Genomic DNA, 14,803 nt, shown 5'->3' on the forward strand with positions numbered 1-14,803 from the left:
ATCCACTGGAGAAGGAAATGGCAAACCACTCCAGTATCTTTGCCAGGAAAAGCCCATGGACAATACGGTCCACAGGGTCACAGAGAGCCAGACATGACTGAATCAGCTGAACAATTTCAGAAATGTATTTAGCATCTGCCACGTACTTCTGCACTCAAGTGGACAGAATTTCTAGTTCTGGGCAACTGGAAATTGTTAAACATCCCATCCAAAAAATCTCAAACCACAACTACCTGCTCTGTCTCTCCTCCCACACGTTTCTACTCTCACCTCTGCCTCCAATTTTGCTGCCCTATGCTGTTGATTGAACTTTTGTTTACTCATTCGTCTCTGTAGCAGTTACTGGGTCCCTACAGTGTGTCCAGTACCTCCTGTGAGAGGTAGATTAAAGAATGCATAATTCTTGCCCTTCCTAATTCATGGATAGTTTTCAAGGAAGGTATGTAACAAGATGGACTAAGAACCCACCTACATCTTAATACTCACAAAGCTTCCTGAGCTTTAATATCTAAAAGTAGTGTCCTGCACATAATTGGCCCTTAAGAAATGTTTGTTGAGTTGAACAGATTTGCATGAACTATACATGCGTCTATAAATTTCTCATAGAGGTAGATATTTGTATATTTCCAATAAATGTGAAAATCTAGTGATGCTGTTTTGTTATTCACTTAGGAAATGAGATAATAGTGTAGGTCAAGAAGGTCCAAGTGTCATCTTGGTGTTGTCTGTGTTAAGGGAGAGTCTTCATTTTTTTTTTTAATAAACAAATTTTCTTTTAATGGCCATGAAAAACATGGACAAGAGAAACAAGAAAAACAGAGAGTGAACTGAGCGTAAACACGGAGTGGGTGTATATACCTGGCTGGAACAGTTTCGAAGCTTTTTCAGTTCACTCAGAAATTCTTTTCCTCAGCAATGCATGTTTGGCGACTATCGAAGTGGGTCAAGAACAAGAATGCACAGTGGAACTGCATGATGTCGCAAATTTTAGACCAAAAGTGCCCAGTGAGCTCCTTAAAGAAACACCATTGAGCAAGCCAGTGGTCAGCCAACTTGAGGATAATAAAGCCCATGCAAAAAATCAAAGCAAAGATGATATATGTGGCAGAGACAAAATCCCCATATTCCCCGTGTATATGGATGGCACTCCACAAAGAAGCAAGAATGTGGAATGCTAGGGTTATGTCATACCCAGAATGGAAGAACAGGGTAAGGCCATAACTGGCTAGGGATATACACTCAATACAAAGGAACAACCAGGGCTGCCAACCATCCTCTACGTAGCAGCCCCAGACCACTGACCAAGCAAAAATGGGCAAGGTAAACCACTGGTCCAAAACAGCAGAGTAGTGAGTCTGGGTCCAGATACGTACCCATTGAACAAGACCATATAGCAGGGCCATGCTCGCAAAGACATCTTTCAGGTAACTGGCCTGTCTCACATCTTCATCATTTCCCGTGACTTTCTTATTTTTCAGCAGCCAATAGCATCCCAACAGTAGGTAACCCAGATTAACGACAGAATTGAAAGGCATAGCTAGAAAGGTAGGAAAAGATTGTATGGGAACCTCTGCATAATATTCATAGCCAACTTCAGTGAAGACATTATCAAACAGCCCGGTGTAAACAGTGGCAATGCAGAAGCACGCTGTAAGAAGCACGTGGATCGAGGCTCGGTGACTGTCTGGCTTCATCTGTAACAACAATAAGTGCAAATACTGATTACAGAGTCAAATCGAAACCTTTCGTGATTCTTTCTGAATTAAGGTCAAAGGTCTGTTATAAAATGTTACCCCTGCAATTAAATCTGCAGGAAAAAAGGCTTTAATAAACTGAGCCTTCTGAGTTTTCTCATGGACAGAAGCTGTGGAGCTGGTTGGTACCAAGAGAGAAAACTTCCTCCTCTTTTTCAGGCTACTACTTAAAGTTTAGATTATCAAAACAGGAGCCAGTGTGGGTGCACACGGGGCCTCAGTAAGCCCTCACTTGTTCATAACCAAAAGAAAAAAATCAAAAGTGAAACTAAACCTCCACAAAACATTTAGGTTTCATTTGTTTTCTTTTTTCCTCTCAGGATACCTCGTAGTTACGATCTTAGAAGCTTTACCAGGTGCTTTCCTATGACAGCTAAAATGTCGCCCTTTCTTTTTTGCCTCCATCAAGCTCATGCTCTTATTTTCCTGTCTATGGAAGACTTTAAACTTTTCTAGTTATTTGTTCTATTGCGAAACTTAGACAGATCGATATGTGGACAGATATATACATATAAGTATGTATCACTGATGTTTGAGGCAAGAAAAAAACCAGGAAAGTCCAGACTTGTGGTCTCTTCAAGTCTCTTCCTTCAAACATGCCTCATTTACAAGCCAGTTATATTTTTTATGTTGTATAAACTTGGAATTCCTTTTCTCATAGAAACATTACCAATAGTGGTAAAGCTCCCAGGGCAGCCCACAACAGCTTATTAACCCATAATGCAGTTGAATGACAGTAGTAGCCTAAATTCTGGGTCCTTGGAGGAAGGTGTTTTTCTCCTCCTTTTCTGATCAGGACTAACCATAGTGAAAATTTTGAAATATTTGTACCCCTGGTACCCTCTCTCCTCAAATGGCTATCCAATGCTATCCTAACATCCTAAGTCCAATGTTACAGCATCCCATTCAGACCAACTTCCCTTCACAAATGACTCTAAACTTCAAGATCACTGATCTTCCTTCCCCATCCCCCATCGACATTTCCATTTCCTCAATGTGAATATATCACCTCATTTATCTTACTAGAGTGATCAGGGGTTTTTTTGAAGGATTTTTTTTTAACCCAACTGAATATCTGGTCAGTAGAATTTCAGGCAAAAAAAAAAAAACAAGAGAAAAAAAATTCAGGCACTGAGGGCATGATGGAAAGAGATTCTTGGGGGGGGGAGGTGGCAATCTCCCTAAGCAAGTGAATCCCACCTAGGAATTGCTCCCCAAAGTCAAATCCTCTGATGTATTTCTGAAATTTAGATTACTCCTTCGGAGGCTGAGGCAAAGGCATGACGTCTCTCAGGAGAGCTGGTTGCTTAAGCAGTTTCCTGTACGTAAAAGCAGCCACCAGACCATGTGAGAGGAGCTTAGACTTCAATGTACATGCAGCCAAAGTATATAAAACAGAACAAAATAAATATCAAGTTAGGCTGCCTAATGAACGAAAAGGTCTGTGTGTGCCTCCGTCTCCTAACGTTCTACAAAGCAAATATCGACATATCTGACAGCTAGGAGCCTAGGAAGCCTTTATCCTGGCTTCTCAAGTATATTAGGCACAAAAGCAAAGCAAGAAATGCTCAAGTTTGCTTTATGCCAACTGGCTGGGTTCCCCCCCCCCTTTCCAGGCTATAAATAGTTTCGGTATTGTCACTGGAGAACAGAACAGGAAACATAAGCCTATCTTTTCTGGACAAAAATCCTAAAAGGTAACATCAGAAATTCCTTAATATGGAAGTGACTTGGGCCAGGAAAAGGACAGGTAATTTGTTGTTGGAAATGAAAATATTTGTTGGAATCATCTCTGGAAGATTGCCAGGACTGCAATACAAAAAGGTTCAAGTTCTGATCCCAGGGCTCTGCTGAAGCATCATGGGTAAAGATGGCATTTCTTACAAACGAATTACTTTGCTTATTCAGAGACCAATTATCCAGCAACTATGAGCATACAGAATATTGTACAAATGGCCTCTGCTCAGCCAAAACAATGTCACAAAATCCAAACAAGAAATCTAATGCACTATACTCAAAGGAAAGTCCCTTGGAATTAGGGTTAATAAACTGTCTAATGGACGGAGTGAAAACTGGGTAGACTTGCAGCTGACAAGGAGGGAAGAAACTGAACATTTCCCAAAATAAGTCCAAAACCCTAACCTCCTGCAAGCCCTGTAGCTACTGCTGTTATACACTGATATCTAACAATAGCAGCAGAAAAGGGCCCAACCTTAGAAGTCAGGAGACTTGGCTTCTCATCATAGTTCTGCCACCAACTAGCTGTGGCATTTGGAGCAAGTCACTTGGCCTTTCTGGGTCTCACTTTCCTCATCATTTTTTTATAATAGATTTTTAAAAATTTATTTATTTTATTCTGAACTTAAGAAATAAAACAAGCCTTTTCATATCAAAGTGGGATAGAAAAACAGGATTGCACCTGAAATTGCAGATCCATTATATACAATTTGCTATGACTCATATTTTTTAGATCTGATAAAAGTTCTTTACATATTTGATATATAAGACCTTTATCTGAGAAACTGTAAACAAATGTTTTCCCCAGTTTTCTGCTTTCCTTCTGATCTTGGGGAAATTTATTTGCACAAAATCTTTTTACATTTTACATCTCACAACATTATCTCTTGTTTGTTCATTAATTGTTCACCTATCCATAAGTCTGATAGGTAATATGTTCCATGTTCTTCAAATTTTCTTGTAATATCTCTCGTAATATCTAGGTCATGTATTCATATTGACCTTATCTTGGCAAATTGAAGATATTAGTCTATGCCCAAGTTCTGCCAGACTGCTTTCCAGCTTTCCCAACAATTTTTACCAAGTAATGAATTCTTATCCCCCAAACTTAAGTCTTTACACTGGTCAAACACAGGTTACTATATTTATCTGCTGCTGTGGATTGTATATCTACTCTGTTCCACTGATCTATCTTTGTAAGCTGGCACCAGATAGTTTTGATAATGACTACCTTATAGTATAGTTTAAGATCTGGTACCTCCTTCTTTTACATTTTTTTCCCATTAGCTCTTTTGATATTCTTGACTTTTTGTTCTTCCAAATGAATTTTGTTATTTTTTTTCTAGTCCGGTAAAATACTTTTTTGGGTATAGTTTCCTCATCTTTAAAATCAGATGTTGGGGTATATCCCCTCTAGGGTCCCTCTCAGCTCTAACAGCCTGTGACATGATGGTTCAGAATTATGGTTCTTATTTTGGCTAGCAGTAAAATTGGCAGCTAGGTGCCTCAGTGGATAGAATGTCTGACCTGGAGTCAGGAAGATGGGAGTTCAAATCTGTCCTCAGGCATTTACTAGCTGAGCAACCCTGGGCAAGTCACTTCACCCCGTTTGCCACAGTTTCCCCATCTGTAAAATGAGTTGGAGAAGGAAACGGCAAACCACTCCCATATTTTTACCAAGAAAACCTCAAATGGGGTCATGAAGAGTCAGATACGACTTAAACCACTGAACAACAGCTGTAAAATACTTTACAAAATCTTAAAAGGGCCATTTGTGAAGATACACTCTGTCCTGTAAGGACCGAGCCACCACAGGAGAGAAACCTGATTGGAAAGCTCAAGTGCTAGGGTGGAGCCTGAGAGAAACTGGTGGGAAGGGGGAGGGAGAGAAAGAAATGAAAGGTCAAGTGGCCCTCTAGAGTTCCCACTGCCCCCAGAGCTATTTACCTTCCTCTTGGTCCCCTGGAGCTCCTGTGCATCACCCAAGGGCTGTTCGAGTTGGAGGAGTTCACCCTACCCAGGATAGCTGTGGACCTGCAGTCAGAGCTCCATGAGCTGGGGAGAGGAGGCCTCTGAAATATGCAACTGGAACCTCCTCCCCCCCCCCCCCAAGGCTGGGATTCTGAAGATATTTTGCCACAGAAACATTCTTACTCGTTGTAGTTAGGGTCTAATTATTAGTAGTAGTACAATACTATTTTTCAAGTATATTATTACAGAGACTGTTATGGGAACCTTATATTCTTTTGTTGAAATGTCTTTCAAGTTCTAAATAACTTACTTACAAACTTTCCAAACACAACTTTTTATAAGCCAGGGACTGACCGTATTTTAAGTATGTCATATTTCAAAAATATTTCTGTTCCAAATGGCTTCAATAAAAAAATTTAAAAAATTTCAAAATAAAAATTAAAAAATTTGAAGCTTATTAAAGCTTCAAAGGAGTAAATTTATATTCTCCTCAAAAGAGAAATGAAGAGGCCACTCATCCCCTTCTTTGCAAAGATGGAAGGCTAAGGGTACAGAATTGGGCATGAGTTGTTCAATGTGTTGGTTAGTTTTTTGGGGGGTTTTTTGGTGGTTAGTTTTGTTAAACATCTTTCCCCTCCTTTTTATTCTTTCTTACAAGGAACGGCCGTATGGGAAGGATACAGTGGGAAATATTGGCGATGTAAAAGAAAAAGATATTAATAAAAAGTTAAACAAAGAACAGCAACAAAAAAAGGAATTGGCTTTAGTTATCCAGGAAAGTGATTTATCATTCAGGGGACTACCTAGGATTGCCAGGCATGAAAGAGTTCTACCAGGGCTTTTCCTTCTGAATCCTGTTGCTTATGTTTCTTAGGTACTTGTGTATTCTACTTTGAGCTATAACTATTTGTGTATTTGCTCCTCCCCCCATAAACTCCCTGAGGGCAAGGATCCTGTCTTACTCATTTTTATATACTTTAAAACACTTCATGAAAGAGCTTTCTTTATGTAGGTACTGAATAAAAAGCTGTCATGGTGAACTGAATGAATGAGTTATTACTCATAAGCAGTAGCATGGTAGAATGGAAGGCGCTGGATTGGGATTCAGGAAAGACCAAATTGGGATGCTTTCTTCATCAATAAAAATGTAGGTATTCATAGTACCCACATTGTGGGATTGTAAAGATCAAATGAGATGAATGAATAGAAAATATTTTGTAAAAGTTCAAGTACTATATACATTTTGATTTAAAAAAAAATTTTTTTGGAGAGGGGAAGGTAGGGCAATTGGGGTTAAGTGACTTGCCCAAGGTCATACTGGTAGTTTTTGTGTTAAATGTCTGAGGCAGGATTTGAACTTAGGTCCTCCTGACTCCAGGGCCAGTGCTCTATTCACTGTACCACCTAGCTGCCCCCTATATGCTAGTTTTTATCATTATTATGTATTGGTTGGTTGTTGTTTTAGTTTTCAAAGACAGAAATGCAATCACTATGTTAGAGTTGAGTTTCAGCGTGTCCAAGTGTGGCTGATCAGACCAGTGTGAGCTTGAAATGCTCTATCACAGGTCAGGCACAAATGTGTGAACATTTGGGGTGGAATCTCTAAATTTTTGCATCCTGCTTTCCCTTTGAGCTATTTTATTATTATGAAAGGAAGCCAAAGATTAGTGAATAGAAAGCTGGCCCTGGAGGGGGTGGGGGTGGGAGTGGGGAAATGCATCCCAGTTCCACCTCTGGGACCCTAGACAAGTCACTTAACCTTTTACTGTCTTCCAGAGCTAGAAGAGAATGGAGTTGAATACACAAGAAAATCTGTGTAGAAACCATTCTGGCTTCAACTAAAGTTGAAACGTTTTACAAATTACTATCTACCGTCATGTTTTAGTGATAACATATCTTGAACATTTTGTTCTAAGATTAAAGATTTTGCAGGGTTTTAATCATTACTGTCATCATCAATGATTGCCACAGAAACTATAGAGGATGAAGAAAATTGGGCTGGGCATGTACTGACCCTATAAGTTAGTCTCTTAAATCCCTGAAGAAAGATGGTTTTCTTGTCTGTTGCCTCTTTTTTCCTAAAAGAAAAAAATTTTCATTAAAGATTCCAGTAAATCAAATTTCTACTGTGTTATTAGTTGATTTTTTTTTAAACATGGGGAATCTGAGAACCAGTTGAAGCCATCTTTTATTAGACTTTCTTCCTCAACATATTCAGTACAAATGCCCTATTTTCCATTTCTGCACTGCCTTTCTTCATCCTATTCCCCGCTGGACACTTTCAATTCTTCACTAGGGTTTGAATGAGCCTTCCTTTGGTGATCTGGTTCAGTTGAGCATCAAACTATCTGAAAGAAGTTCCCTCCAATTTTCTTCAGTGAAATTATCCCAGGGTCCCCAGTAAAGACCTATCACTCCTGCTGGAATGTCCCTTTATTTCAGGTTCTTGGATTTCATGCTATCTCCACACACCCCTTCCTGTAGTTTTCTATGCCTAGATATATGTCATTATTCCTGGATTACCAGCTCCTCTGTTTTCTAACTTCCCAGAAGCACTTAAGCGGATGAAGGGACCTCACCCTGAAGAACTAGTTCTAACTAAACGTACTGTCCCTAGAACTATCTATAAACATCATACAACATGAGGATGGCCTTAGAGGTGAGGACCAAATCAGGCTCCTGGGACAAATGAAATGAAACCTGAAGTCCTAGAATTGAAAGGGGTGGGAGGAACCGTAAGGATAACACCAAGCAGTCCCTGAAGACCCCCAGCTGTTAACTCTCCAAACCCAAGCTTGCCTGCTGGTAAAGATAACAGCTGAGAGCTGAACTCGGCCAGGTATGTAGTCTTTTTTGCTTCCTTTGATGCTGAAGTAATCAAATGGGGTACCCTAGGACCCTAGATGCAAAGAGAAAAGAGAAAAGTTCTGACTTGACAACTGTTGGTTATGGCAGGTTTAGGGGGCATAGGCCATAGAGCCTGCATTACTGGATGGTGGATTCAGATCCAGCACCAACCAGAAATCAAATAAGTGCCTATTTGCGAGCCATGTGGCTTCTGTGGAAGTAGCCTCCCGCCTCCTAGGTGCTCTCCACCGGTGCATCCTGTCTCCAAAACCTTATTCAAATTTATTCTAACCGGCCTCACTCCCACAGCCCTAGCCCAGACTCGTCCGCTTCTCTCACGGACCCCTGGGGTCTCCGAACGACTTTCTCAGCCTTTTTAATCTTTGATCCATTCTTCGCCCAGCAGTCAAAATGGTCTTTTCTAAGGCAAGATTTACTGACCATTTACTTCAGGGCTCAAAAGACCTCGCCTCCCTACTGGCTGGCAGTCAAGGCTTTTCCCAAACCTTTGCCCAGTCAGGGAACTACCCCGCCCCTCCCCCGGCGTCTGCGGAGCCTCCGGTGGTCCCCACAGGCCGGTTCACAACCACTTTTGTCCCAGGCCCAGGGGACCGCACGCCGGGGTGGGGGTGGGGTGTGCCCCAGGCGGGATCAGGGCACCGGAGCTTGTTAGCAGGACGAGGAGGGGGCGGCTCCATAAGGGGGCTTACGTCAGTGGGCGGGAGAGCTACTTCAAACCCCACAGTTTAGCGAAGGACGAGGCCACTACCTCAGTCAGTTGGCGGGCACCAGGCAAAGTGGCGGGGCTTAGGTCAGGGGTGGGGCTTTCCTAGATCCCTGGACGGGCTTCAGTTCTGGGGGTAGGGGGGGATTACGTCAGTCGCTTAGCAGGCTGCTGCTAAAGAGGATAGGGCCGTGGTTTTTCAAGCCTTTACTCCCGAGGACTTGGCTTAGCGAAGGGACAAGGGTTAGGCCGGGAGGAGGGCAGTTCACCTCAGTCCCAGGGAGTGGGGGGAGGAGGAGGAAGAGGGGGGCGACCAACGTAGCCCCTCTGGTCCTCCTTCCCTTTCCTTTAACTTTTACACACCCATCAAAGGGGAGGACAGGTCTCGGGGAGGGCAGCGGAGCAATTATCTGGCGCTGGAATTCGAAAATTGTTACGTTTCGAGGGCACCATACGCGCACGCGCAGAACCCAAGTTGGGGGAGAAACATGGTTGCTAGGCAAAGTTGGCGGGGAGGAAGGGTTGTTGCTAGGAGAAGAGAAAATGGCGGCTGTGGCTGAAGGAGAACGGGGATTTGCTGAGGACTTATGAGGAGAAATTCCTGGGAATGCATCCACACCCCCACTCCCCAGCTCATGAAGGAGAGGGAGCAGCCCAACGGACCTGCAGTAGCCCGGGATCCGGGGTGCAGCCTATTCCCTCTGTGCCCCTCCCCATTCGCCAACATCCGGGGCCCGCGCCGCCATTTTTGTTCCGGGGAAGGGAAACGAGTTAAGAGAAGATGGCGGCTAGCCACTTACTGCCCCCGCCCCTCCCCCCCTCCCCCATGTGCTAGTGTGAAGGAATCCAGCTAGTGCAGGTTGCTGCCTTCTCCACAACACTGTCCTCCGTCTTTCTAATGACTTTGTATAGAAATAAAGTGGCCCTGACGTTCACTGGGACTCGCAGTAAAATGGCCGGTGGGCTCGGGGGGGGGGGGGGAAGCAGAGAATGGACGGGGCTCCGGGAGCACCATTTTCTTCCCTAAAAGGGGAAATCCAGGGTTCCCAAGGCGTGGCGGGAAGGGAGGAGTAACGGTTGCGCACCCTTCGGCAGCCCCAATCTTTGTTGGCAACTAAGGAAGGCGGAAACGGGGAGGGGGGGAGGCTGGACCTAGGGAGTGGCCAAAATGGCGGCTCCCTGGTAAGAGGCATGAGAAGTAGCCAATAAGCCGGCCGCCCTTCCGGCCTCCGCCAGGTCCTCCGCTTGGGGGGACGAGCTCTGTCGCCGAAATCAGGCGCAAGGACGGGCGGCGTGGCGTCCGCCTCGGCCATCTTCAGCCGCAGTGGAGCTCAGGCGCTCCACATGGGCAGCTAGCCGCCATCTTTGTTTTGAAAAGCTAAAATGGCGGCTCCCAGGCAATCGGGGTTGCATTCATGTCAAATGGCAGCACATTTCTTCGGCCCCGCCCGCCCCCGCCTCTGAATTCGGGCATGGAGTAACGAAGGCCCCCCAAGCGGAGGGTGGTAACACGTATTTCTCAGTCGCACACCCGGCTCCATCTTGAGCAGCCTTGGCAACGGCAGCTAGGGATGCCACATCCTGGCACTTACACCAGCGCAGCCATGTTTGTTTTCAAATCAACCCACATCACGCCCGCTTTCCTTCCCACAAACTTGACCACCCTCATCCGGGTATTTCCATCGCCGCCATGTTTGTTTTGAGGGGCGGAAAAAAAAAAAGTATGGCAGCTTCCAGCTCCAAGGCATGACTCCAAATTCGCATTGCGTTTGGCACCGAACTAACCCTGACCCCTCCTGTTTCCAAGTCGCTTCCTCAACGCCCAGTGTTTTGTTTTGTTTTTTGTTTTTTTTAGCACATTTCGTAAGCTGACTGCTCGGGGCGAGGTTTTTTGTTGAACTCCCCCCCCCCCCAGTCTTCATCCGGGTACTCTACGGAGCATCCCCCTCCTCCCATCGCCATCTTTTTAGTATTGATGGAGGAGACTACTTACTGTCGCTATGAGGGAGAGGGGCGGGGCCAAGATGGCGGCTCCCAGGGAGGAGGCATGAAACCCCGCAGGATGACACGCGTCCAAAGGGGCCCTGAAGGGAAGGACCGGTTAAAGAGTGGCTAGCTACGGAAAGGCAGCAGCGGAACCGCCTAAAGATTTAGGGTTGGCGGGCTCTTTAAGGGCCCTAGCAGGGAGGGAGGAACGAGGGCGGGGGGAGTGACGTCCCCCAAGCCCCGCCCTCCCGACCAGCCGCCGTCGCCATGTTTAGTTGTTGCTTCTCCACTCAAGATGGCGGCTCCCAGGGAGGAGGCATGAGCGCCCCGAGTCTACCGCTTTCTGTGCCGTACAGCTGCTACCTTCGGGCTTAACTTCAGCGCTCTGTAGGGCGCAGAGAGGGGAGCAGGGGATCTTCGCGAAGGAGGACGCGGCATTGCCGTTGCCTTTCTTTTGCTTTGCTGCTGGGGAAACTGAGCCGGGAGGAGAGCAGGGGGAAAGGAGGAGCCGGTCCCAAGATGGCGGCTCCCAGGGCAGTGGCGGCGGCCTGAGCTGCAGGGCTGGGCTGGGCTAGGCTGGGGGTGCTGAGTGGCGGCTTCAGGTTCCGCGCGCACACGGTCTAGAGGGGGATAGAGAACTCGCGGCCGCCCCAGCGGCCGCCCTCAGGCTTAGGTCAGAGCTGCAGCGTAGGCGGTTGCGTCAGGGAGCCCGAAGCGGGCGCGGGGCCGGCGGCCAAGGGAACCGTCCCAAGATGGCGGCTCCCAGCAGCGCGCTCTGAGCGTCAGAGGTGCCCGCGCGAGCAGGGCTCGGCGCGTCCCGTCGGCTGCAGCGCCCGCCCCGGGAGCGGAGCGGCCAGTGCAGCTCAGGCGGGAAGCGGGCGGGCTGCCGGGGCTCGGCCATTTCCGGCGAAGGAGGGCTCAGCCCGAGGAAGGGAGGCGAGAGCGCGGCTGCACAAGATGGCGGCTCCCAGGACTGGCCTGTGAGGCGGAGTCGCCGGCCGGGCCACTGGGGCCTCGGAGCCGACGCGGTCGCGTTCTCCGGGGGCCGAGGCTGTTGCTACCGCCGTCGCTGTTGCTATTGCTGTCGTCACAATCGCTGTGGGCGTCGCGACTGTTGGGAGCACGGGGAGTCGGGCTTGAGTACGGGGGGTGAGTAAGATGGCGGCCTCCATAGAGGCGGCCGTTGCCGTGTGAGCGATTTTCGCTGGGCAGCCAGCGTTCCTGTTCGGAGCCCCGAGCTCCGCGGCGCCTGCCGGACAGAGACCGCTGCCTTTTCCACCGCCTCGGTCCCACTCGAGCTCCCCTCCCCTTCCCCTGCCCCGGGCCATGGCTTCGGGTCTGCAGCCCGCGGTGGCCTCCGCCTCCGCCGCCTCTGCCTCTGCCTCCTCCTCCGCAGCCGCCGCCGCTACGGCTGCCTCCGGTAGCTCCGTGGCTCAGCTCCTGCAGCCGCGCTGGAAGCGCGTGGTGGGCTGGTCGGGGCCCGTGCCGCGACCCCGCCACGGCCACCGCGCCGTGGCCATCAAGGAGCTCATCGTGGTGTTTGGTGGCGGCAATGAGGGTATCGTGGACGAGTTGCACGTGTATAACACGGGTGAGTGAGCCCTGGGGCCGAGGGAGACGCGGGGCAGCGCGGCGGGGGCGGGCCGGGCGGCCGGGGTGCCCGACTGCCCGGCTTCTGCCGCTGCCGACGAGCTCCCGGCTTCCTTCCCGCTCCCGCTCCCGCCCCCTCCCTCCCTCTGCCTTAACCCTGTCCTTCCCCTGTAGGTGAGAGTGTGCCTGGGCTGCGGGGAGGAGGCGGGAAGGGGCTCGGGACCGCTGTGTCTCGGGACCATGGGTGAGCGCGGGCGGGAAAGCCGCGGCTTTGCTTTTCCCGCCTCTGAACTCTTGCGCTGCTGCTGCTGCCGCTACTGCTGCTGCTGGCGCTACCGCTATTCCCGTCGCCGCCCCCTTTTTTCTCTGTTCATGGAGTAGTGACAGACCCCCCCCCCCCCATTCAGTCCATGCACTGGACCCTGGGAGTGGAGAGCAGTGTGCAGTGACATTGGGCAGGTGCAGCTCTGGGGGTGTCAGCCCTGGAGGGACCTGGAAAGGCAAAGGCAGGAGCACCCCTTTGCTGCAGCTGCTAGGATTGGCGGGCATAGCCACTTCCTAACAGATCTGTTGCTCTAAAAGGCTGAGCTCAGGTTGATGGGTAAATGGTAAAAAAAAGCCACAAAATTCAGTATCTGTCCTGAAAATGAGTCCCATCACTGTACCAGCAAAAGTCTGTAACGGGGAACCTCCATTTACTTGTCAGTAAGTCAACTCCCGAAGAGCTATCTTTGGAACCCCTTTGAGGTTTAAATAATAGCTTTCCAGATTGTGGGAAAACTTACTTCTGCCATGAGACCCCTTGTACCTCTGCATTGGGGGTGGGGGAGCAATTCGTGGTTATCTATTTTTTTTTTCCTAGTGCTGCTGTGTCCAGATTAGAGCTGGAGCGTATCCTTCCAGCCCCTAGTTTATTCCTAAACAAGGAGAGATTGACATCTTTAGATTAGACTTTTTACTCAAAGCTTTGTATGTCCTTCTAGCCACTTGGACTGATTTAATTGGAATTCACCTACGTGAAAGGACTGCTTAGCATGTGGGATAACTGCAGCCCAAAGTTGGGGGTCAGGTTGTGGGAACCCTCTATTAAGAGAAGGGTTAAGCTCTGCAGAATACAGTTGGTGGAGTTTTGTTGGGGTATGTGCTGAACTAAGGAGAGCAAAGAAAGCTGTCCCTTGTTGGGAAGAGTACTTTATGAGTTGAGCCCCTTTTTTTTTTTATAACCAACTTAGAAATAACTGTTCTTTTATGTTCCTTAAGCTCATTTTGTTAACAACAAAGCCTGTAATGTGCCAGGGTACAAATGGGTGGTTAGGCCTGGCAAGAGATAGGTTTGGGCATATCTTTGTGTCTGGGTTTTAGGGGTGCTCTGAGGACATCCTCTCCTTCCTTGAACTACCTGATGATGCTCTGATGCCCAGCTGCCTTGGCTGCCATTGTACAGTTGACTGGCAGATACTCAAATGCTCTGTTACTCTGTGTGCCTGGCATCGTTGCCACAAATGCTGGCATTGGTTGGAGGGGTAGCTAAGAGGAAGAGGTTTTGAGCTAGGCTAGCAAGACTGCAAAAGAGGCAGTGTAATTAGAGTTCTAGGCTTAGGAAGACCTGGTTTCATAGCTAGCTTCTGATCTATGACCCTGGGCAAGCACTCCAACCTCTGAGCCTTTCTTCATCTGTGAAATGAGTAGCAGTTGTGACGCTGACCTTCCTGAGCAGCTGTAGAGTCAAATAAGATAACATTTTAAAGTTCACATACGTGTACACCCCTGCTGTTCACATTCTTCTTGCCCCGTATTACAGGGCAGTTCTTTGGTTAGTACTTAGGCATTCACCCCTGCGAACCTCAGCTTTCAAGTGGGGATTGCTTAAGTTTTTGGTTCCTCATCTGCAGCATCTCTGCATACTCCCTAGAGAAAGGGACCTTTGTTTCAGGGGACAAACCCAGCTGCAGTTAGAGGAAATAGTGGAGCAAAATGAGATAGGAAGAAAATCAACTTTTCAAGTACCGGGCCTGCTTCAGATATGACTTCTAAACAATGAATAGTTCTGGAAATCCTATGCAGATGAAGTCTGGAGCTATCTCCCTAACATCCATGCTCTGTTCTAGAAAGTCAGATGGGAACCTAAATTCAAATGGCTCACCCCTTTCTGGGCTTCCTGCTAGTCATGCATTTTCATCAACATCTAAAAATG

General features: G+C 47.6%; 2 protein-coding genes across 14 annotated transcripts in view; one reads left to right on the forward strand and one right to left on the reverse strand.

Annotated features, from left to right (window-relative positions):
• Positions 1–747: 747 nt before the first annotated feature.
• On the reverse strand, positions 748–11,204 carry TMEM187 (transmembrane protein 187). Of its 6 annotated transcripts, none has more exons than XM_069108434.1 (4): positions 11,027–11,204; positions 7,477–7,540; positions 5,439–5,525; positions 748–1,694 (listed from the first exon to the last, which is right to left on the reverse strand). In XM_069108434.1, exon 4 carries the CDS (start codon positions 1,692–1,694, stop codon positions 894–896), a length of 801 nt encoding a protein of 266 aa, XP_068964535.1. In that variant the 5' UTR covers positions 5,439–5,525; positions 7,477–7,540; positions 11,027–11,204; the 3' UTR covers positions 748–893. The 6 variants fall into 6 exon arrangements, with proteins under 6 accessions (XP_068964535.1, XP_068964536.1, XP_068964533.1 ...); XM_069108435.1 differs by lacking the exon at positions 11,027–11,204 and adding an exon at positions 9,020–9,111; XM_069108432.1 differs by lacking the exon at positions 11,027–11,204 and adding an exon at positions 8,262–8,361.
• The window catches only part of HCFC1 (host cell factor C1), a 31,641-nt gene continuing 25,004 nt past the window's right edge, over positions 8,167–14,803 (forward strand). For 5 of the 8 annotated variants that reach the window (XM_069108421.1, XM_069108423.1, XM_069108422.1 and 2 more), the window contains exon 1: positions 12,026–12,610. In XM_069108421.1, the coding sequence (XP_068964522.1) occupies positions 12,346–12,610 (265 nt within the window). In that variant the 5' untranslated portion in view covers positions 12,026–12,345. Of the gene's footprint in view, positions 8,302–11,298; positions 11,407–11,811; positions 12,611–14,803 lie in introns of those variants that run through there. The other 3 variants (XM_069108425.1, XM_069108426.1, XM_069108427.1) reach the window with 3 other exon arrangements.

This window comes from Petaurus breviceps, unplaced genomic scaffold (assembly GCF_028583685.1).
Source record: "Petaurus breviceps papuanus isolate PSGF00001 unplaced genomic scaffold, PetGlider_PUasm1.0 90386, whole genome shotgun sequence".
In the NCBI taxonomy this organism is placed as follows: Eukaryota; Metazoa; Chordata; class Mammalia; order Diprotodontia; family Petauridae; genus Petaurus; species Petaurus breviceps.

What these genes read in the sequence shown, in the direction of transcription:
- TMEM187 (XM_069108434.1), bottom strand. Translation starts at nt 1,694, where the DNA reads ATGAAGCCAGACAGTCACCGAGCCTCGATCCACGTGCTTCTTACAGCG.